This window comes from Argopecten irradians, chromosome 6 (assembly GCF_041381155.1).
Source record: "Argopecten irradians isolate NY chromosome 6, Ai_NY, whole genome shotgun sequence".
NCBI lineage: Eukaryota > Metazoa > Mollusca > Bivalvia > Pectinida > Pectinidae > Argopecten > Argopecten irradians.
Genome location: NC_091139.1, coordinates 1748937 through 1774548, shown reverse-complemented (window position 1 = coordinate 1774548; position 25612 = coordinate 1748937). Strand labels below are relative to the sequence as shown.

The following is a 25612-nucleotide window of genomic DNA, read 5'->3' as shown; positions in this document are numbered from 1 at the left end:
TTGTTCGTATTGGCGGTTTCAGACATGCGTAATTCGGCAGGATTGAGTTACGGACCCACTGAACCCATACAATGCCCTTTAGGTAGCTATTTCCTATAAATAGCGAATAAAGAGACAAAAATAACTATGAAAGGATCCATTTTCCGGTTTAAACCGGAACGGTGTGATATTACATTTACAAACACAGTGAAGAGACTGTCGTTGAAATGTTATTTTTATTATTTTGTTAAAGTACAAAATTGGATTACTAACTTTCCCCGTTACTTTTCACGTTTAAGTAACTATAGTGGCACCGACAGCATACTGATGTTATGGCACAAGGCCATTAATCACAATGCATACAAGTCGAGGACACGACAAAAACAAATAACGATCGTAAGTATATATCTTGTCTTTGTTTCATGCTTTCTCAATATTCTATCAATAAACTGTATGTTTCTAAAAGTAAAACTCTGCGCCCTGTAGATAGGGTGTTAGAATTGTACCTACTACATGATCGTAAATGGCAACTAAATCTGGGTTCTTATATGTCCTCTTGTATTCCTTCTAACGTCTCCCTTGACACCAGCTCACTTTTGGCCATGAGTTAGCGTTCGCCCTTGTAAGGAAGACTTCTGGTCGAGAAACACCATAGTCTATATCGGTGGTAATTTCTGTTCTTAATAAAGAAGTGGAACGACTGGTTTACCAGTTGTGATTAATTATAATGTGATTCGGTTTAGTGTGCTGTACCGATGTCTGGGAGACTGTCTTTCAGTGAGGCAGCACTATAAAATAGAGAGATAACCACTATCACAAAAAGACAAAACATGGATATACCGCAGCCAACACAGCATGCTGACATTCACACACAACACATTGTATACGGGGGAGACTGTCCTTCTGTGGGGCAGCACTATAAAATAGATAAGATAACCACTATCACAAAAAGACACAACACGGATATACCGCAGCCTACCACAGCATGCTGACATTCACACACAACACATTGTATACGGAGGAGACTGTCCTTCTGTGGGGCAGCACTATAAAATAGATAAGATAACCACTATCACAAAAAGACACAACACGGATATATCGCAGCCAACACAGCATGCTGACATTCACACACAACACATTGTATACGGGGGAGACTGTCCTTCTGTGGGGCAGCACTATAGAATAGAGGGATAACCACTATCACAAAAAGACAAAACACGGATAACGGATATACCGCTGCCTACCACAGCATGCTGACATTCACACACAACACATTGTATACGGAGGAGACTGTCCTTCTGTGGGGCAGCACTATAAAATAGATAAGATAACCACTATCACAAAAAGACACAACACGGATATATCGCAGCCAACACAGCATGCTGACATTCACACACAACACATTGTATACGGGGGAGACTGTCCTTCTGTGGGGCAGCACTATAGAATAGAGGGATAACCACTATCACAAAAAGACAAAACACGGATAACGGATATACCGCTGCCTACCACAGCATGCTGACATTCACACACAACACATTGTATACGGGGGAGACTGTCCTTCTGTGAGGCAGCACTATAAAATAGATAAGATAACCACTATCACAAAAAGACACAACACGGATATACCGCAGCCAACACAGCATGCTGACATTCACACACAACACATTGTATACGGGGGAGACTGTCCTTCTGTGAGGCAGCACTATAGAATAGAGAGATAACCACTATCACAAAAAGACACAACACGGATATATCGCAGCCAACACAGCATGCTGACATTCACACACAACACATTGTATACGGGGGAGACTGTCCTTCTGTGGGGCAGCACTATAGAATAGAGGGATAACCACTATCACAAAAAGACAAAACACGGATAACGGATATACCGCTGCCTACCACAGCATGCTGACATTCACACACAACACATTGTATACGGGGGAGACTGTCCTTCTGTGAGGCAGCACTATAAAATAGATAAGATAACCACTATCACAAAAAGACACAACACGGATATACCGCAGCCAACACAGCATGCTGACATTCACACACAACACATTGTATACGGGGGAGACTGTCCTTCTGTGAGGCAGCACTATAGAATAGAGAGATAACCACTATCACAAAAAGACACAACACGGATATATCGCAGCCAACACAGCATGCTGACATTCACACACAACACATTGTATACGGGGGAGACTGTCCTTCTGTGGGGCAGCACTATAGAATAGAGGGATAACCACTATCACAAAAAGACAAAACACGGATAACGGATATACCGCTGCCTACCACAGCATGCTGACATTCACACACAACACATTGTATACGGGGGAGACTGTCCTTCTGTGAGGCAGCACTATAGAATAGAGGGATAACCACTATCACAAAAAGACACAACACGGATATACCGCAGCCAACACAGCATGCTGACATTCACACACAACACATTGTATACGGGGGAGACTGTCCTTCTGTGAGGCAGCACTATAAAATAGATAAGATAACCACTATCACAAAAAGACACAACACGGATATACCGCAGCCAACACAGCATGCTGACATTCACACACAACACATTGTATACGGGGGAGACTGTCCTTCTGTGAGGCAGCACTATAAAATAGATAAGATAACCACTATCACAAAAAGACACAACACGGATATACCGCAGCCAACACAGCATGCTGACATTCACACACAACACATTGTATACGGGGGAGACTGTCCTTCTGTGGGGCAGCACTATAAAATAGAGGGATAACCACTATCACAAAAAGACACAACACGGATATACCGCAGCCAACACAGCATGCTGACATTCACACACAACACATTGTATACGGGGGAGACTGTCCTTCTGTGAGGCAGCACTATAGAATAGAGAGATAACCACTATCACAAAAGGACACAACACATTGTATACGGGGGAGACTGTCCTTCAGTGACCTTAGCTGTTAATAGGACGGTAAACTCAACCAATCATAAAATAAGACACAAAACGTTTTCAATGTGTTCCGCTAATTCTGTATATAAAAGATTCTACCGTCATCTTTTAAGACACTTGTTTCTGATAAGTTATTCAGAAAAACACGAGGAAGCCGTGCAATAAAAGAAACACTGATTAAACTGTATTTTAACCTAATTATACAGATTGGTATATTGATCCGCAGGAAAAAAACCAGTTCCGATAGAGGTGGCTGTGTGCCAGCGGGCAGTAAAATGGAACACGAACCAGAACACAAAAGGTATATAGTATTTACCTATTATAAGATATATTCATTTTGCATCATATAATACTAAATCTACATTGATTTCGAAAATAAAAATACGTATCTAACAAAGACGAAAGTACATTTTATTTTGCATGGTAAATTATTTTACTATTATTATTTGATCGACATAAAAGTTATGCCAAAATTTTGGTATGTAGTTTTCATAGTACTGTCTGAGTACTGTGTTCCGCTTTTAAATATCCATGTTTTAAAACTATTAAATCAATTTTATTTATGCCACTGAATGTTTTCCTGATGTATAACTGAAAAGAGGTATCGTGATTTCAGCTCCACACCTAATTCCAGTCCAAAGACGGAACCATTTTTCCGGAATTTTTCTCGATGTCATTGAACTGTAGTGTCATTGGCCTGGGTTTCGGATAAGACTAGAATCACTATATAGTCATTAGGCCCTAATTCCCGCTAGTATTCATTAATGACTATAATAATGACTATATGTAAGGTCTAGGGCGAGATGGCTTAGGCAGCAGACGGACTATGTCGCCGTCAGATTGATAGCCAAATGATATCTCCTGACCACTGTTTTAGCTTACATCCTTCTGCAATTTGTAAAAAGGCAAATGACTGCGTCAAATCCTCAAAGACTTAAAATTGTACATGATATTGGATGCGACGTAAACGGAGCGATACTATTGACCTTCTTACCGCTGAACTTAAGGGAGTCGTCATGCAGGTTTAAAATTAAATAATTAGCTCTCGTATTATCCATTCTTAGGCCTGACATGATTTGCGTGAGAACAATATTGATGGCTTGAAATAGACAGCTTTAGCTTACACTGTAGGTCAGCTGCCCCGTAAGGAGCTTTAACACGTTGTTTACCACTTAACCATTCACGTGAACCGCCGTACACGTGAACCAGCTAACGCCGTTTAGTGTACTCACAAGAGCTTGAATTTCTGTCAATAATATAGCAATAATATGATTGAAGGCAAGGCCATAAAGGGCGCAGCCAGATGTTTCAGTAACAATTAATTATGCTATGTTGATACGTTCAATTTATGGAAATAACGGAGCCGAATTATTTTCTGTTTATTTTTTATTTATAATATTCACACCTCAAATCCTTATTTGGTAAAGAAATTCCACATAAGAAAAAGAAATTTTATTTCTGTAACAGATATTCCGTTTTGGCCAGCTGATTATATTGGAAGGTGGTCTATCACTTGAACGCTTGCAAATAAAGAGCAATAGCACTGAGCTTCTGCCAGATGAAGATTACGTTTGTCGGATCATAAAAGCGTTTGAACTGCTTGACTATTTAATGAGCTGAGTTCAAAGCACCATATTCACGCTGATGGGATTTTTTACAGTGGGGATAAATGGCGGCCGCAAACTGAAATTGTCAGTATGTAGGACTGCGCCCTTATAAATATATAACACAATCCTTAGAAACAAAAAAAAAAAAAAAATAGAAACTCATTGTTAGTTTAGCATTAGCGTTTTCATCATGTTCTTCAGATGCAACCTATATATAATTTAGAGTGTGTTTTTATATAGTATATAGGGGCAGTGATAAATCTACGTGCGAATCCCGAGTCCTGGACTCACAGGATTTTAAAAGGACCCATGAAGTTTCTGGGAATGGGTATCTATAACACTGTGGGACCCATTGTTTTCACAAAAACCATTGAAAAGGACCCACGAAAAATAATCGTAGATTGAACACTGAAGGGTATTTCTATATTTATACTGTATAGTATTGATAGAACGTCAAGCTCCTGTGGTGTACCGCACAAAACCACCTTATCCTTCAGTCCACCATCCTTTTACTGTAAAGATACGTTGGCTGTAGAACGAATTCCACCCAATTATTATGAAGTATAAATTGAGAATTTTTGTTGATTATTTTAACTGGGATTAGATTGAATGTTGTATACATGATATGGAGATTTTCATGTTATAGCTACGTAGCATAAAACATATCAATATCAATATAAACATATCTTCAAGTTAATCATTATAACTCAATGGATTGCTGTAAAATTCCAAAATTTAAGGGACTTTTCTTTTCCTATGAAATCATTGCGCCGTTGTTTCAACTAATCAGATACGGCGTTACAAACGACAACGTCATTTAATTTACGTTACGACATGATAACTTTTTTAGCCAATGGAAATATTTGTTACAAGGAGGATGAATTCATTCAGTGTTAATATCTAATTTATCCTAGAAGTACAGTTAATGTATTTGAACAAGAGATCCCAGAGGGATCTTGGATCCCACCAAAGAAAGATCTATGTCTGACAAACGAAAGAGGGATCTTTTCTCTGCTTTTCAAACTTTTCCTACATATAACTACATATGAAATTTGAGAAAGATCCTTTGAGTAATTTCTGAGTAACAAACTTCAATTATCAAAATCCAAGATGGCTACCTGTCGGCCATCTTTTTGACTGATCAGTCCGAAAATGCAATATGCACAAATAAGGTCCTAGGGGAACTTACTTATAAAATTTGAGACAGATCACTTCAGTACTTTCTGAGCAATAGTGGTAACAAACTTCAACTATCAAAATCCAAGATGGCGTCCTATCCGCCATCTTGTTTATCGATCAGTCCCAAAACACAATATGCACAACTAGACCCCTAGGGGAACCTGCACATGCAATTTGAGACAGATCCCTTCAGTACTTTCTGAGAAACTGGTAACAAACTTCAATTGTCAAAATCCAAGATGGCGTCCTGTCGGCCATCCTGTTCACTGATCGGTCCCAAAATGTAATATGCACAACTAGCCCCTAGGGGAACCTACATGTAAAATTTGAGACAGATCTCTTCAGTACTTTCTGAGAAATAGTGGGAACAAGCTTGAGCTTTCAAAATCCAAGATGGCGGCCTGTCGGCCATCTTGTTCATCGATCAGTCTGAAAATGCGGTATGCACAACAAGACCCCTAGGGGAACTTGTACATGTAATTTGAGAGAGATCCCTTCAGTACTTTCTGAGAAATAGCGGTAACAAACTTCAATTGTCAAAATCCAAGATGGCTTCCTGGCGGCCATTTTGTTCACCGACCGGTACCAAATGCAATATGCATAACCAGAGACATAGGGGACCATGCACATGAAATTTGAGACAGCTACCTTCAGAACTTTTTGAGAAATAGTGGTAACAATCTTCAATTGTCAAAATCCAAGATGGCGGCATATCGGTCATCTTGTTGATCGATCGGTTCCAAAATGCAATATGCACAACTAGCCCCTAGGGGAACCTACATGTGATATTTGAGAAGAATCCCTTCAGCACTTTCTGAGAAATAACAGTAACAAACTTAAAGGTGATAAAAACAGATTTTAAATATGCTAATTTTGTGTTGATATTTGTTTATTGTGGTGCACTTTATGATTTCCAACAAAAAATACAGGTTGTATTTGACGTAATGTCCATAAAATGTGCTTGAAACGAAGTCCACAACGACCCTTGTCTAGAACGATCGCATCGCTTATCGCCCCTGATATCACCAGGTGGCCGTAGATTCGTGACGTCATCTGAGACCAACAGCTGTGACAAGAGCCGGGAAACTCAATGGGGCAGTGTTGCGGCGATTATAGATATTTAAAACAGTCGCGCTACGCATGCGCGGATCCAAGGGGGGGCGGACCCGGCGTACGCCCCCCCTAAAATAGGAGAGAGATAAAAAAAAGAAAAAGGAAAAAGAAGGGAAAAGAAAGAGGGGAAGGAAGGAAAAGAAGGAAGAAAGAAAAAAAAAGAGGGAGAAAGGGAAAAAATTAAGGAATTAGATATAGAGTGGGAATTAGACAGAAAGCTCCATATCCTACCTTTACCGTTTGATGTTATCATTTTAAAATCTAAATGTGTATTCGACTTTGTGGTACATACATGCATGAACATACTTGTATCCAGGCGCAATGGAATAATTATATATTTTTTTTCGTGTAAGTTAAGGTTTTATCTCCATCGCTTAAAAGGTACAATGTAAATCCCTTCAAGTATTTACTTAAAAAAAAAAAACAAAAAAAAAAAACGATAAAATAATATCGTTGAATGATAATGATATTGTCATTAATATTCAATATTGACAGGTTATATCTCGATATCCTTAGCAATAAAAAGAAAATGGGGAGGGGGTGGGTGGAAGGAATTGTAGCTGGCCATGAGTCTTCGTTGGTTGACTATATGTCATGCCCTTCGTTTTCCAGGTTGTAAATGATATATTACACATTTTTGAATCAGCATTAAAGTCCTGTATTAAATCCTACTATCAATTCACAAATGTGTGCGTACTTTCAAAACGCCAGTTACAAGATCACTACTGACGCCGAATGCTTCTAGAAGCCTTTTATTTGTCCTAAGAAAATGTTTGTAAAGAAAAAAGTGGAATGCGACAGAGAATGAGAGCTTCTAGGGTCTAGGTGCACCCCATGGCCAGATGCCTTCCTTTTTTGTTTCAATAAAAACATATCTTAATGATAATGTTATAAGATAGGCAAACGATGTTAAAAAATTAATGCACATGACAAAAGGCTCCCTATTAGAAAACAGGATGATAGCAATGGTTCCTGGCACCGTATGGCCATAGACAAGACCACTAGCCTTCTTTTCTTTCATTGTCCAATACACGAATTATGAAGATTGTGTAAGTTAGGGAAAATGAATTATCTAATCTGAGAGATAATGTATAAAAGTAAAAGCTTATATCGTTAAAAAAAGTTCACATACACTTTCATTAGTCCTATAAAAACCTTCGATAGGCGACCCCTAGCTGCAATATTGTAGCTCAAAAGACTTTTAGACTGAAAATGGTGTCTTCTTTAGAGCTACAATTGTTCCCTATTACTTCAAAACCTTCAAAAAAGTATGAAAAACTGTGCCCGAGTGATTTTCGGAGGCAGTGCTCCACTACGATACATAGGGTCCAATTCGTACCCGGCCTAAAGACATAGTAGGCCGGGTACGTATATTCGTTCTAGGCGGCCCCCAGACCCCCATCCTTTTCTTTGCTTCGTGCCTCTATGAATAGATATTCAGATTTTAGGCAGTGCAATTCTGTAACTTTGTATTCAAAATATGACATTAGACATCAAAAATAATAAACGAACATTTTTACATGGCTTCAATTATTTTTTGGAAAAAGTGTACATTTATTCGAGGGCTTCTGGGGGCCTAGGCGGCCCCCAGACCCCCGCCCTTCTTCGCTTTATGTCCATATAAATATTAAGATTTTGATATTGCAATTCTGTAAGTAAAAAAATAAATAAATCAAAACTTCAAATAAAAAATATGACACTTGACACGAAAACCATAAATAAACATCCTTAAATGGCTTCAATTATTTTCTGGAAAATGTGTTCATGAAATCCTCAGAATGCAGGATTTTGCACCATTTATTCGAGAGCTTCTGGGGGCCTAGGCGGCCCCACCCTCACCTGATTTGCTTTGTCCCACGCCCCCTCTAACCTCAAAACCTAAATCCGCCCCTGCTACGTGTAGTTGCTATATTGAATAGTGGAAATGAATCCGTATATAATATATAATCTATAACATACAATGATATAATACAAACGATAGCTTACTCATTCTTATCGTCATATTCTGGGCTATAAAATTGTTATGTTCAGTATGTTAAAGATGCTCCACCGCTGACAAATGGTAAATTTTAACCTTCAAAAACAGGAGCAGACGATTTAGTATTTTTCTTCAGTTACAGTAAATTTTAAAAGTATACGCACAGACCACAGCACACTAGATAGCCTATTGACCATTATGAGACGATTTAGCGGTCTAAATAAAAAAAATCGGTAAAATTCGCATTCTACATATATATACGCAAGTGTACTATGTAGAATATAACAGGAAATTAATGAGTACTAAAATTGGCCAAATTTGCGAGCATTGTGGTGTTTTGGGGGTTCGGGGGAGACCCCGATAAAGATATTACAATTTAGAATGACTGAGATGTGAGTTTCACGATGTATTTTGATGATTTTGCGAGGGCTTAGGGCGAGAGATTTTGTTTTTTGGGGGTCCTAAGGTCTCCCTCGAGAAGGAAAAAATATTACTAAATGTATTTACGATTGCTGAGATGAGTTTTACGATGTATTTTGATGACTTTAGAGCGTTCTTAACATGGTAATTTTTCGAATTTAAATTCCTGCAATGAAATAATGATAACTGTGAATGTCGTCATATCATTATGCAACCCTGCTCGATCTGAACTAGTCCGCTAAACCTGCCTATATTATTAGGCTTTTTTTTTAGGCTTTTTTTTGCCTATATATCAGGCAAAAAAAATAATTAAAAAAGCCTAATAATATAAGCAGGTTTAGCGGACTAGATCTGAACATCCCGGTTTCACACCACCGGCACATTGTTGTGTAACCCAAAATAAATCGACGAAAATGGGGGGCAAAAAGACACAACTTATAAATTATTGATTTTTTTCTTTTAATCTGCATGTATTTTTCATGTCTCCGTATGTTTGCAACAGATGATTTTTCTATTAAAACGTAGGTCTAAAGAGGTGGGCCCCAATAATTGTCCATTTTCGCTACGATCTTGTTTCGCACATAAAATTACCAGTAGATTCTATGTATATCAAAACTCCTCGGTTAATTCATGCACAGTCGTATTACTCCAGGGTGGACTGAATAGGAAAGAACTACTTATTCATTCGTGGTTTAACCCCTGGCACACCATACGCCACATGACATATGTACCCGCGACATTAATGACATCATTATTTACATGTAGTGACGTCATTTCATAGGTTATGACGTCAATAATGTGTCATTATGTAGGGGATAAATCACGCTACCCAATAAGTCGAAATATAACATATTTTTCTCCGTGTACATTTCCGTAAGTACTAAGACATGTGGCTAAAATACACATGCATGTTGACAGTTCCGCTATCGGCACGCCGGCTTCCGGTGGTTGATTGTCTCAGATGACGTCACAACTCATCGGAACTCAAGGGAGGCAAGTCATAGAAAAAAATCTGTCGTCGAAAAGATGTGAAGATTGCTTTCATTAATTTTACTATTTAGAGACAAAATATAAGCAAATATCAAACTGGTATATGTTTAGATAGGCATTACAAATGTTTCTAGCGTATTATCTCATTTTCCATGTCCGTTCTGTTTTTATCACCTTTAAACTATCAAAATCCAAGATAGCGGCCTGACGGCCATCTTGTTGACCCATTGGTCTCAAAATGCAATATGCAAAACTAGACCCCTAGGGGAACCTACATGTAAAATTTGAGACAGATCTCTTCAGTACTTTCTGAGAAATAGCGGTAACAAACTTTAACTATCAAAATCCAAGATGGCGGCCTGTCGGCCATCTTGTTGACCGATTGGTCCAAAAATGCAATATGCAAAACAAGACCCTTAGGGAAACCTACATATGAAATTTGAGAAAGATCCCTTCAGTATTTTCTGAAAAATAGCGGTAACAAGAATTGTCAACGGACGGAAGGACGGACGGACGGACGGACAGACCATGGACCACGGAATAAAGCAATTTGAATAGTCCACCATCTGATGATGGTGAGATAAAAATGGGTTGTGCATCGCAGAGGACACTGTTAAGCACTCGCGTTGGGATTGGGAGTGGACTCTAGGAAGACTTATGGAAAACATGTCACGGACTTTACTAAAGGTTGTCACGTTAAGGCGATTCACGTGTGGAACATTGGAATAAGTAGGACAGCAAAGAATCGCGTGAAGAATGTGATTGAAAGTTAAGCAGATTTCCTTATTGTCGCTAGGTTGTTCCAACGTTCGTCTGAGACAGCCTCAGACTTGCGTGGAGTATTTCCATTTGATACTAATGTACGTATAAATATATGCCATGCGGTCAGGATTTTCCTTGGTTTAATTTGTAACCGAGGCCTCTAACAGCTATTCAAAGGGGAGTAACTCGCATTGAATACCTGATACAATATGTTCATCTTCATGTGTATGTTTGCACCCACATAACAATATAACATACATTTGTTTAAACTAATAGATGATGGCCTTTGTTCGTCCAGATATAGGCACTAGGCCTAGTTAAAGCAAACACCCCGGAGACATATATAATCCATCTTGTTTAGATGTGGAAATGATGGATTTTTAAGGACATGGAATATCCGATTTGTGAAGAAAAATGTTTAATTCATTTCACTGGAGCAAGTTATGGTTTGGCAGAAACAAACAATAAATTGATCTAGTTATTTTTGGAAAGTAAATAATTATCTACGCTCTAAATCTATTTTTTCTGTTCAATAACACTAATAATACAAGAGGCCCAGAGAGCCTGTATCGCTCACCTGGTTTGTAATATCAAGTAATGTTCTGGATACAGGTTCATTGTTTCTTTTTTGAAGGAATTTGAATATTTACCTCTAATTCCCCTATTGCGCGTTTGTGGCCAAATTTGGTCACAATCCATGCAGAACTCTAGGACAAGTAGCAATATATAGGATTTGCCTCAAATTCCCCTATTGGGCCCCGCCTCTCCTGCCCCTAAGTGGTCAGAGCCAAAATTTCTACAAACTATGTTCCCCTTCCCCCAAGGATATTTGTGGCCAAATTTGGTTACAATCCATGCAGAACTCTAGGACAAGTGGCGATTTATAGGATTTACCTCGAATTCCCCTATTGGGCCCAATCCTTCCTGCCCTCGGGGGGGGGGGGGGGGGGGGGGGGGGGGCGGCAAAACTCCTGCCCTTCGGGCCAGGTGAGCTAAAAACAACAATGGCCAGAGATATCAGGGGGGGGGGGTCAGAGCCAAGATTCATACAAGCTCTGTTCCCCTTCCCCCAAGGATGTTTGTGGCCAAATTTGGTTACAAACCATGCAGAACTCTAGAACAAGTAGCGATTTATAGGATTTACCTTTATTTTCCCTATTGGGCCCCGCCCCTCCTGCCCCCGGGGGGCAGAGCCAAAATTTATACAAGTTCTGTTCCCCTTCCCCCATGGATGTTTGTGGCCAAATTTGGTTACAATCCATGCAGAACCCTAGGACAAGTACCGATTTATAGGATTTACCTCTATTTCCCCTATCTGGCCCCGCCCCTCCTGCCCCCAGGGGGTCAGAGCCAAAATTTATACAAGTTCTGTTCCCCTTCCCCCAAGGATGTTTGTGGTCAAAATTGGTTACAATCCATGCAGAACTCTATGACTAGTAGCGATTTAAAGGATATGTTGACGGACAGACGGACGGACGACGGACGACGGATGTCGCATCATGACATAAGCTCACTGGCCCTTCGGGCCAGGTGAGCTAAAAACCACAATGGCCAGAGATATCAGTCCTTGTGCTATGCAAGAAACTGAACAGTGTATAAATCGGGGTCAAACTGAACAGTGTATAAATCGGGGTCAAACTGAACAGTGTATAAATCGGTGTCAAACTGAACAGTGTATAAATCGGGGTCAAATTGAACAGTGTATAAATCGGGGTCAAACTGAACAGTGTATAAATCGGGGTCAAACTGAACAGTGTATAAATCGGGGTCAAACTGAACCACAGGCGTCTGCTTCTGGTTTGATAAAAATATAACAAGGACATAGTCATTCAGATCCCCCGCCAATGGAGATATCAAAGCTGAAGTAAGTTTGATTGTGGAGACTTATGTGTATGAAAAACAGGAAAAAAGAAGTTGAGCTAAAGAAAGATGGAGTATAATTCAAGTTGAGCGGGGCTGCAATTGTTGAATCAGGTATACAGCCTTGACATATATATTGGACTATATACACAAATATGGGTGGAGTTTTGCAAAGTAACATTTACCATTTACCATGATATTTTCAACAATGTTTCCATGGTAACAGAAAAAGTGCAAAAAATGAAAACCTAAAAATAGCAAAAGGTACTACTACTAGACCATAAAAAGAATGTGTCTATGAAGTCTCGTGGAAATATCTCTGCTGGTTTTAGAGTTATGCTCCGGAAATGAACCTACTACAAAAATATGATATTTTCAGCAATGTTTCTATGGTTACAGAAAAAAGCACAAAACGTGAAAACCTAAAAATAGCAAAAGGCACTACTAGACCATAAGAACTATGTGTCTATGAAGTTTCATGGAAATATCTCTGCTGGTTTTAGAGTTGTGCTCCGGAAACGATTCTTACACAAAAATCTGCCATTTTCAGCAATGTTTCCATGGTTACAGAAAAAAGTACAAAAAGTGAAAACCTTAAAATAGCAAAAGGCACTACTAGACCATAAGACTAATGTGCCTATGGAGTTCCGTGCATATATCTCAACCAGTTTTCCAGTTATGCTGCGGAAATGAACCTGGTACAAAAACATGTTATTTTCAGCAATGTTTCCATGGTTACGGAAAAAGTGCAAAAAATGAAAACCTAAAAATAGCAAAAGGCACTACTAGACTATAAGAACAATGTGTCTATGAAGTTTCATGGAAATATCTCTGCTGGTTTTAGAGTTGTGCTCCGGAAACGATTCTTACACAAAAATCTGCCATTTTCAGCAATGTTTCCACGGTTACAGAAAAAGTACAAAAAGTGAAAACCTTAAAATAGCAAAAGGCACTACTAGACCATAAGACCAATGTGTCTATGAAGTTTCGTGGAAATATCTCTTCTGGTTTTAGAGTTATGGTCCGGAAACGAACCTGATACAAAAATATGATAATTTCAGCAATGTTTCCATGGTTACGGAAAAAATGCAAAAAATGAAAAGCTAAAAATAGCAAAAGGCACCATAAGACCAATGTGTGTATGAAGTTTCGTGGAAATATCTCTACTGGTTTTAGAGTTATGCTCCGGAAACCATTCGTACGGACGGACGGACGGAACCCATTTGTATATCCCCCGCCATCTTCGTTGGGCGGGGGATAATTACCTACCCCTACTATATGAACAAGGTGAGACACTCTGATACTTCAACTGTGGAACGGAATTGGAACTCTTCAAGCGAGCAGTTGCAAGAAGCAATTTGATTGGTCAATTAATTTGATTAACCAATCAGATTGCAACTTGCAAAACTGCTTGCTTGAAGATCAACTTCCGTTCCATAGTTGATGCATCGTCTGCTACTTGGATAATTTGTGTCCTGTTTCATATTAAAAAAAACCGAAACTTCGCGACAAAAACCTGGCATACATTGCAAAAAGAGGATTCTTAACTAAGGTACGTTGATTAAACGAGCGGACACTCAATATTTTCGGTAAATTTGGTCTAATTTCAAAGTGAAATGGAGCGTACCTTCAACTTCCGGTTCATGGAGTGTCTCACCTTGTTCATATAGTAGGGGTAGGACATCGTATTTTACCAAAACCAAATGCAGACGTCTGTGACTGAACAGTGTATAAATCGGGGTCAAACTGAACAGTGTATAAATCGGGGTCAAACCGAGACGATATCTGGTCAAAGTTTGTCAGGAAGGCTTTGAAGGTTGAAGTGTAAAAACAAGTTTTGGTCCAAACATCTGACCGTAAAACTACAGAATCATCTTACCGAAATATTGGTTACTTTGATGTGGCATCTCATGTATACATATGATAAATGCGATTCCCAATTCCTACATATATATCTAGTGAACTTCTTATCCCCCATGTAAACACTTATCTGTATACACGGCCGTACTGTAAACAGTACACCAAGTCTGCGGAAAACGTTAACACTGCTTAATCTAGTGTTTTTCTTCTTTTTCAAAAATAGATTTTGCCAGAGCAGTTGTGACTAGCGATTACGCCGCAGCCAGTACAGATAACATCTTGACACGGGGAGAAAGCAGACAAACTCAGTGTAGTGAAATTACCATTGCCGCATGTCTTCACACGAGTCTGAAATGTAATGTACGTGTACAAGGAAGGTGGAGTAGCGGCGCTCCCTCATTATAGATGGCCTTGAGATCACTCAATCTAGAATAAAGATGCCAGATACCGTACTGTGGGGTTGATGGGAAAACCATTGTTCTTTTAGGCACTTGTTAACAAAAATCAACTAAAACTAAACTAAAACTATTGAAGTTATCAAATGTCTTTGAAAATTTGTCTTTTCGAGATAGAACAATCGCCACATTCTGTCAGATTTTATCCCAATAACAGTACCTAAAATCATCTATAGTACGACCGTTAAGTATGTGTATGATGCAGAAAATATGTTCCGGTTTGGCCAATACCTGTGGCATCATCGTTACTGAAACGATTCCAAGAAACTGTCCAGTCGAACGCAACAGTTGATGTGCATGAAAAAAAAATGTTCCAAAAAAGCGACCTGTTATCGAGATGTAGTGTACGTCTAGTCCAAAGAGAGCTATAACTAGAGCCAAACATAACCCAAGGAGAATGGCGCCCCGGGGGAGGGGGAGCAACTAGTTCTACTGAGTTATTGGTATCATCAGAACATGCAGAAGGTGAATATGATGAGCTAACTACGATTTATCATACGGCTTACAGCCATAAGATTTACTAAGACAATCAGCGCCATTATGACAAGGCGACAAACGAAAGGAAAACACTGTCCCAATCACACGTGTGTGTCCTGGACATTTAGAGTGTTGGTAAAATGTGATTATATATGCCACAAAGCTCCATATTTGTATCCACCGTTCTCTGATTTTCACAATTGTCATTTTAGAACAGACGAATATCACTGTCACTGCAATTGGTGACCGAGTTGTTTGGGGCGGTGGTTGGTGACCGAGTGGTTTGGGGCGGTGGTTGGTGACCGTGTGGTTTGGGGCGGTGGTTGGTGACCGAGTGGTTTGTGGCGGTGGTTGGTGACCGAGTGGTTTGGGGCGGTGGTTGGTGACCGAGTTTGGGGCGGTGGTTGGTGACCGAGTGGTTTGGGGCGGTGGTTGGTGACCGCGTGTTTTGGGGCGGTGGTTGGTGACCGAGTGGTTTAGGGCGGTGGTTGGTGACCGAGTGGTTTGGGGCGGTGGTTGGTGACCGAGTGGGTTGGGGCGCTGGTTGGTGACCGAGTGGTTTGGGGCGGTGGTTGGTGACCGAGTGGTTTGGGGCGGTCGTTGGTGACCGAGTTGTTTGGGGCGGTCATTGATGACCGGGTGGTTTAGGGCGGTGGTTGGTGACCGAGTGGTTTGGGGCGGTCGTTGGTGACCGAGTTGTTTGGGGCGGTCATTGATGACCGGGTGGTTTGATCCACCTCGATAACCCAGGAAGTGATATTACTATCATTATATCCACAATAGCGATATTCCAAGAGTATCGAAGTCAGGTTAACGAATTACACAAAATTGTACAGATATACATATATGTCATGTATAGGGCAAACATTAAGCTACATCATGCCAAAACAAGCCCATGCGATTTTCTGTTCTGTACAATTTACAAAACATTACGGAAGATCTACGGATTATCACTTTCTTTTTTGTTGATCTCAATTCGACAACAATTACACAGATACATAATAAAAATACTGAGGCAAACAATGTCCTGTATATCATACAAAGCACAGCTGTCATCGTGTCATAAAGGTATAATATCTAAAACGTGTATGTCGAAATCATCCCGTATTTGGCTCAGATGAATTTTCATTCAATTTCCCTTTGTTACGTCACTTGAATTATCATTTGATTTACAGTAAACCGCTGCCATTTTATCTCTCTGTAAAAATGAATGTGAATATAATTCATGTCATCTATGAAGAAGCAATCTATGAATAGACCTGAAAGCAAACTTCAGCACGGATAACAATTGAATCACAAACTGGTTGTATAAGGATTGGTGACATGATGACCTTGACCATGAACTCATAAAAATAGCTTCATTACCACATAACTTTTACGATTGGAGTGGCTATATAAATTCTATAAAATTATTTCTATTTTATTGACATTGATCATGAGTTCAGAGTTTATGTTGTAAAGCAGAATTATTCGTGGTAATGAAAGTTTAACTTTTTCGTTTTGTTGAATCTCTGCAAAATATAAATGTACTCCCGACTGTCACAATACACACTTTAACTAAGTAAGGCTATAGAACACACTTTAACTAAGTAAGGCTATAGAACACACTTGAACTAAGTAAGGCTATAGAACACACTTTAACTAAGTAAGGCTATAGAACACACTTTAACTAAGTAAGGCTATAGAACACACTTTAACTAAGTAAGGCTATAGAACACACTTGAACTAAGTAAGGCTATAGAACACACTTTAACTAAGTAAGGCTATAGAACACACTTGAACTAAGTAAGGCTATAGAACACACTTTAACTAAGTAAGGCTATAGAACACACTTTAACTAAGTAAGGCTATAGAACACACTTTAACTAAGTAAGGCTATAGAACACACTTTAACTAAGTAAGGCTATAGAACACACTTTAACTAAGTAAGGCTATAGAACACACTTTAACTAAGTAAGGCTATAGAACACACACTTTAACTAAGTAAGGCTATAGAACACACTTTAACTAAGTAAGGCTATAGAACACACTTTAACTAAGTAAGGCTATAGAACACACTTTAACTAAGTAAGGCTATAGAACACACTTGAACTAAGTAAGGCTATAGAACACACTTTAACTAAGTAAGGCTATAGAACACACTTTAACTAAGTAAGGCTATAGAACACACTTTAACTAAGTAAGGCTATAGAACACACTTTAACTAAGTAAGGCTATAGAACACACTTTAACTAAGTAAGGCTATAGAACACACTTTAACTAAGTAAGGCTATAGAACACACTTGAACTAAGTAAGGCTATAGAACACACTTTAACTAAGTAAGGCTATAGAACACACTTTAACTAAGTAAGGCTATAGAACACACTTTAACTAAGTAAGGCTATAGAACACACTTGAACTAAGTAAGGCTATAGAACATACTTTAACTAAGTAAGGCTATAGATTATCTACTGTGTAAACTATGAAGCCAAACAAATCCGTATGGCACCAGATTTTCTGTTAAATCAGTTCAAGGTGGCTAGATTGTCAATACACATGGGGTATCGTTTCAGCCGATTGACCGCAGTGACCATTACGGGCTTATTCTCTAGCTTCCAGAAAGGTCAATCTATTTCAGTGCCATATTAATCGAAGTGCAGTTTACTGCTTAGTGATCAAAGGTTAACAAAACTATCGCACGGTAATCAATAATGGCAGTTACGATAGCTATACAATGTGATAATTACGTTACTTCTTAATCCCGCTCAGGAGATAAAACTCGGGTGATATTGTATTCGAACCACAACCCGATCATCTACGAACAGTAGCAACCACCCGTGAGTCCCGCAGATAAATTACTGTACGCTGTTGTATATCAAATGGACACTCGGATTAAACAATAAGCACAGTCTGGGGAAAGTACAATGGGACAAAATTATTACATTTGTAAGTCAGTCTTGGGGACACAAGGACAAAATAATTAGGTCAGTCTTGGGGACACAAGGACAAAATGATTAGGACAGTCTTGGGGACACTAAGACAAAATGATTGGGCAGTCTTGGGGACACTAAGACAAAATGATTGGACAGTCTTGGGGACACAAGGACAAAATAATTGGACAGTCTTAGGGACACAAGGACAAAATGATTAGGACAGTCTTGGGGACACAAGGACAAAATGATTGGGCAGTCTTGGGGACACAAGGACAAAATAATTGGACAGTCTTAGGGACACAAGGACAAAATGATTGGGCAGTCTTGGGGACACAAGGACAAAATGATTGGACAGTCTTGGGGACTCAAGGACAAAATGATTGGACAGTCTTGGGGACACAAGGACAAAATAATTGGACAGTCTTAGGGACACAAGGACAAAATGATTGGGCAGTCTTGGAGACACAAGGACAAAATGATTGGACAGTCTTGGGGACACAAGGACAAAATGATTGGGCAGTCTTGGGGACACAAGGACAAAATGATTAGGACAGTCTTGGGGACACAAGGACAAAATGATTAGGACAGTCTTGGGGACACAAGGACAAAATGATTAGGACAGTCTTGGGGACACAAGGACAAAATGATTAGGACAGTCTTGGGGACACAAGGACAAAATGATTAGGACAGTCTTGGGGACACAAGGACAAAATGATTAGGACAGTCTTGGGGACACAAGGACAAAATGATTAGGACAGTCTTGGGGACACAAGGACAAAATAAGTTGGGAAGTCTTGGGGACACGCGGACAAAATAATTAATTAAAACAGCCTAGGGACTCAAGGAAAAAATGATTAAGACAGTCTATCGGACACCATGACAAAATAATTAAGACATTCTATCGGACACCCAGACAAAATAATTAAGACAGTCTAGGGACACCGGGACAAAATAATTCAGACAGCCTAGGACAACGGGACAAAATAATTAAGACAGTCTAGGGATACTAGACAAAATAATTAAGACAGTCTAGGGATACTAGACAAAATAATTAAGACAGTCTATGGATACTAGACAAAATAATTAAGACAGTCTAGGGATACTAAACAAAATAATTAAGACAGTCTAGGGATACTAGACAAAATAATTAAGACAGTCTAGGGATACTAAACAAAATAATTAAGACAGTCTAGGGATACTAAACAAAATAATTAAGACAGTCTAGGGATACTAGACAAAATAATTAAGACAGTCTAGGGATACTAAACAAAATAATTAAGACAGTCTAGGGATACTAGACAAAATAATTAAGACAGTCTAGGGATATAACAAAATAATTAGACAGTCTAGGGATACTAACAAAATAATTAAGACAGTCTAGGGATACTAAACAAAATAATTAAGACAGTCTAGGGATACTAAACAAAATAATTAAGACAGTCTAGGGATACTAGACAAAATAATTAAGACAGTCTAGGGATACTAGACAAAATAATTAAGACAGTCTAGGGATACTAACAAAATAATTAAGACAGTCTAGGATACAAAAATAATTAAGACAGTCTAGGGATACTAAACAAAATAATTAAGACAGTCTAGGGATACTAAACAAAATAATTAAGACAGTCTATGGATACTAGGACAAAATAATTAAGACAGTCTAGGGATACTAAACAAAATAATTAAGACAGTCTAGGGATACTAGACAAAATAATTATGACAGTCTAGGGATACTAAACAAAATAATTAAGACAGTCTAGGGATACTAGACAAAATAATTAAGACAGTCTAGGGATACTAGACAAAATGATTCAGACAGTCTAGGGATACTAGACAAAATAATTAAGACAGTCTAGGGATACTAAACAAAATAATTAAGACAGTCTAGGGATACTAGACAAAATAATTAAGACAGTCTAGGGATACTAAACAAAATAATTAAGACAGTCTAGGGATACTAGACAAAATAATTAAGACAGTCTAGGGATACTAAACAAAATAATTAAGACAGTCTAGGGATACTAGACAAAATAATTAAGACAGTCTAGGGATACTAGACAAAATAATTAAGACAGTCTAGGGATACTAAACAAAATAATTAAGACAGTCTAGGGATACTAGACAAAATAATTAAGACAGTCTAGGGATACTAAACAAAATAATTAAGACAGTCTAGGGATACTAAACAAAATAATTAAGACAGTCTAGGGATACTAGACAAAATAATTAAGACAGTCTAGGGATACTAAACAAAATAATTAAGACAGTCTAGGGATACTAGACAAAATAATTAAGACAGTCTAGGGATACTAGACAAAATAATTAAGACAGTCTAGGGATACTAAACAAAATAATTAAGACAGTCTAGGGATACTAAACAAAATAATTAAGACAGTCTAGGGATACTAGACAAAATAATTAAGACAGTCTAGGGATACTAGACAAAATAATTAAGACAGTCTAGGGATACTAGACAAAATAATTAAGATAGCCTAGGACAACGGGACAAAATAATTAAGACAGTTTAGGGGGACTAGGATAAACCAATTAAGACAGTCTAGGGACACCGGGACAAAATAAGTAGCAGATTCTAGTGCCAATCGGTTAGTTTGATAAGATCAGCATTTTGGACAACTGGACAAACGACCAAACTTATAATGTCAATTTAGGGATGATAGGACAAAATCATTGGGCACTATCCAATGTCTGGAGACTGAAGAGCCACTGTCCTATAACGGTTAATTGTGTCACAGATACCATCAGACATACTGCTGGCTCTATTGGCCTCGGCATACAGTACTGCTGATCTCTTGCCGAGATTTCACATTGTAAGCATATTACAATTCAAAGTGCATGAGTATGGTGGTGTTCGGCACGTGTACAGTTCAAGGACGCTTGTACCACCGCACATGGAAGGACTTTTGACGTTTGACGAATGGGAATAAGGTGCCGTTTTATGTGCAGACTTAGTGTTACAAAAGAATCGAATTAGTGATTACAGTAATTGGTGACGGTTTGACTGTTAAAATTACACCCAATGCTCTGATTCAATTTTCGAAACAGAGTTGCTTTTTTATGAAAAGCATGTTAAGATAGTTAAATAGTTTCAAAGGAATTGTATATTCAATAACAAAGAAATTATTTCAGAATAAAAATCAAATTATCGTTATTTTACTAAAAAAAATAGAAAGCGTTAATATATTTCTACATTGCATATAATAACAAGAAATTATGTTCGCAAATCAAAACATAAATAGATACTATTGACAGGTGTTTTACAATAAATCTTACCTTATTAGAGTAAATGTTTTACTATACTTTTAATATCTGTACTTTAAATGGCATCATCAGTAAATTACCAGTGTACCTTGATCACATGCACGGTATATCGCACCTTAATACTACATATTGTCGTATAATAGGCGACTCGATATGACGAGATCCTATTTGTCCGTATAGAAATGACATACAGTTCACAGTTTTCTTTTACATGAGTTTCACAGTTTGGAATCCTGTATAGACATTCGTGTGAATGTAACTTTCGGTTTGTTTACTTAAGTTTTCAATTATTATATGTTACCGCCCGAGTCTCTTTTGACCCCGATACCAAACTCCGACAGACAGGTATACCGGTGGCCCAAAATAGAAGAAATTAGATATTATATACAGTTAAAGGTGACCGATTGTCTACACCGCCCATATACACCTGTTGTATGTATCAGCACACCTGCTATATATGTAGTATGTACAACTGCACTCCCTGCATTAGACAAAACTCTCGATTGTTATTAATTATAAAATACCATCTCTTTCATAGCAAACCAAATGTATACCAGTCTTAACCGAGAAATCAAATCTATCGTCCCAATTTTATTTTTATTTTCTAATCATTTTAGTCGTTTATAAACATGATAACGGATAACAATATTTTTCTAATGGAACAAATCATTATACAATAGCATGTAGTGTTTACATGACGAGAGGTATCGATTGAAATCTAGATGCCATATCTTTCTGTAACAACACGTATATTTTACTTACATAAGTCCTTGTCTTTACTTCCGGATGACTTTTTAGATTTACTCATTTTCCACTTAGTGATAAATATATAATTATCCAAACTCTCCTTCGAATTACAACGTTTCACAGTATGGTATATATTCCACTGAGTACCGTACAGACCACACGATCACCCGTTAAACCTATGTGAGAGCTATATACTATACGGGTGTATTACGGGTATATTTCTACCCGGACTGACGTGCCAGAACATTGGAGGCCAAATTAGGGACAATTGTTACCCCCTGTGTTCACTTCACGTGTATCTGAGTAAAGATATGCCTTAAGTCCGCTCTAATATCTTGAAAGCTTAACTTGTTATAAATATTTAAATTAAATGAATTTCGTAAGAATTAATTGAAATTGAAATTGCCTTGAATACCCCTGCTATATAAATGGTGTAAATTAGAGACTTTTAAAGGCCACCGTATTGTACCTGATCGTTGATACTAATATGTAATTGATAATCAGTCCTAGGGATCTATAGCACAGGTCATTGTGATCCAGTGACATTTATTTACAAATATACATAGAAATCAGACTATATTCGTTGCCCTTTTAGCTTCTCTTTACTTTGTCTTGAGTATTGCCAATCTATATAAATACGAATCATTGCAATCACCCTTTAATCTGGTTTAATAATGTAATCGTATCAAAAAAACTCGTTTGTGGTTTTAACATTTCATTTTGTCGTATATAGCCATTCTACGTATCTTGAAGTTTACGGTTTTTAACGTTTAATGAGGAGAAAGTCGACGGTTCTACAACGTTGCGCGTTCTGCAATAGATGCAGACAACTGGAATTTGAAAATGTATTTAATAATTGTCGCTTCTGTAATGGACAATTTCAAGCAGACAAAAGATTACAAAAAACATTTTTGACCAAGAGTTCTACAGGGATATGTCTATCCCCACACTGCCCTGTGCGTGATATTTGACTGGCTGACAGGGCCAGATCTACCCCACTGGTCCAGTCCAATATACCATTGTCTCACCTCGGCAGACGGCAGAACCGCTCTGATTAACTAAAACAATTGAATCATTTTTGCCCAAGATTAGTATCAAACAGGAATTACGAGGAACAAGAGATTTTAGATCTCGGGAGTAATTTGATACCAAAAGACGAGTCGGAACTAGATCTTCATTTAAGTCCAAGCAGACTGACCTATACGGAATTCCTTGGTATTATATAAACTCTGTATTTAAAGATGCTCCAGCGCCGACAGAGGATAAATGATATTCATAATTTGAACAATAATTGCTGTTTAATCGTGTATATATATGTCTAGTTAACACAAAATGTAATATAAAATAATTTATTTTGCCTTTGGTGCATGCGCAATCAGTACATCATTCCATATAGGATATAGTGCAACGGGATTTTTTCGGGATGCAATAAATTATTTTCGATATTTTGAACTTGAAGTAAATTAAAAGCTCAAACTTTTCAACGATGGTAATGGTGTAAAGTAAGTAAATTTTGTAACTGAAGAAAAATATTAAATCGTCTGCTGTTGTTTTTGATAGTGAAAAAAATACCATTTGTCAGCGATGGAGCATCTTTAATAATTTATCATACACTTTAAAGATGCTCTGCTTGAGTTAGGCCGAATGTAAATCTTATAGTTAGAAAATAGACAAATTTAGTGACATTTTCTTAAAATAACGATAGAGTCTTTGCATAATTAATGGAATAAAATATGTATAGGCTAGAAATGGTGTTCATCAGTGTTTTTTACCGTCCCTAAATAGTCGAACATTTCTTTTGAAGAAACGAACGTGTAAACATGCAGATATTAAAAATGTTTTTGTCGAAAAAAGTAGTTAGTACCAAGCAAGATTCGTCGGGGGAAAACACCTGGAAAAAGTCATCAGAAAAAACGAGACAATTGAGCGACTTGTAAATGGCACGTAAGAGACATCATGTTGGAGACAGTCACCACACGACGGGTAAAAAGCTGACTGTAGTACCTCCTAGCTTATATAACATTCAAATCGTCTGTGAAATATCCATTTCTGGACGAATTGAGTAAATAAAAAATGAAATAAATGGGCGTGTCTAAAACCTAATGTCAAGAGTAGACCAGAAACAACGCACGTATATATCGCCAATTCTCCAAGTAGGTGTAAGGTAAATGGACGAAAACAACGAACAATTTAAGTACGTAAGTAGGATTAGATCGGTGGATGGGAGTCGTGAGCTAGTCGACGTGGACATGACCTTGGAATGCATTGTGTAGTAGTGCAGTTATAAACAATTTAATACAGATGTATTAACGGGTATTACTTACACAAGCAGCCTTAATGCTATCGGATGGACGGTTAAGCCTTTTCAAGAATAATGTTTTTTATTTTATTGGACATTGACCTCTAGATAAAAATGTCCCCTAACCGCTATAGTGTATGTTGTCAATGACGTCCTTGCACTACCCAGTATAGTAACGAAACAGTCTTTGTCCATCTACCGTCCGAATTTATTTTAAGTTTTTAAAATTAGTAAAAAAAATGGTACTACAATGTCACAGGAATCTAACACATTGGTAGTGTTATCAATATGGATAGAACTTGTAATTAATTGTCGTCCTGATCGCTCATGATAATGACATCGTAATTAATATCAGGGATATTGGGAAAATGTTTGCCATGGACAAACATTAAAAACTAAACATTTTCAAGGTGGTTTATGTCATTTAAAGCATTTTTGGTTCAATAGTAGCACAAGAAGTCGGCTTCCTTCGATTTACTTAAATTAAATTGATAACCAATTAAAGATCATTAGCCCACCGACTTCTAAAACCACGCACACTGAATTGGCCACGAAACCATCAAAAGTATAGATATAGTACATGTAGTTGTATAGGACATGTAAGATTCCTGTAGATACATTTACAGCACCAATAATTTGTCTGGCCCGCTCAAACATTCCCGTACAGGAATACATAAAGATTGGTAAAAGATGGAGGAAATCTTATCAAAGCACGTGCCGATGAAATCAGCCACGAGACAGATG

At 38.1% G+C, this 25612-nt stretch overlaps 1 protein-coding gene and 1 long non-coding RNA gene across 5 annotated transcripts in view; one reads left to right on the top strand and one right to left on the bottom strand.

Moving 5' to 3' along the window:
• The window catches only part of LOC138324692 (cAMP-dependent protein kinase catalytic subunit alpha), a 152213-nt gene that overhangs the window by 31629 nt on the left and 94972 nt on the right, over positions 1–25612 (bottom strand). The window contains exon 1 of one of the 4 annotated variants that reach the window (XM_069269736.1): positions 22585–22743. The exons of the other annotated variants lie outside the window; for them this stretch is intronic. Coding sequence (XP_069125837.1) covers positions 22585–22630 — 46 coding nt within the window. The 5' untranslated portion in view covers positions 22631–22743. Of the gene's footprint in view, positions 1–22584; positions 22744–25612 lie in introns of those variants that run through there. 4 annotated transcript variants of the gene reach the window in all.
• On the top strand, positions 120–17220 carry LOC138324694 (uncharacterized). The gene is made up of 3 exons (XR_011208668.1): positions 120–375; positions 3156–3230; positions 14922–17220. It is a non-coding gene; the product is annotated as an uncharacterized lncRNA (long non-coding RNA).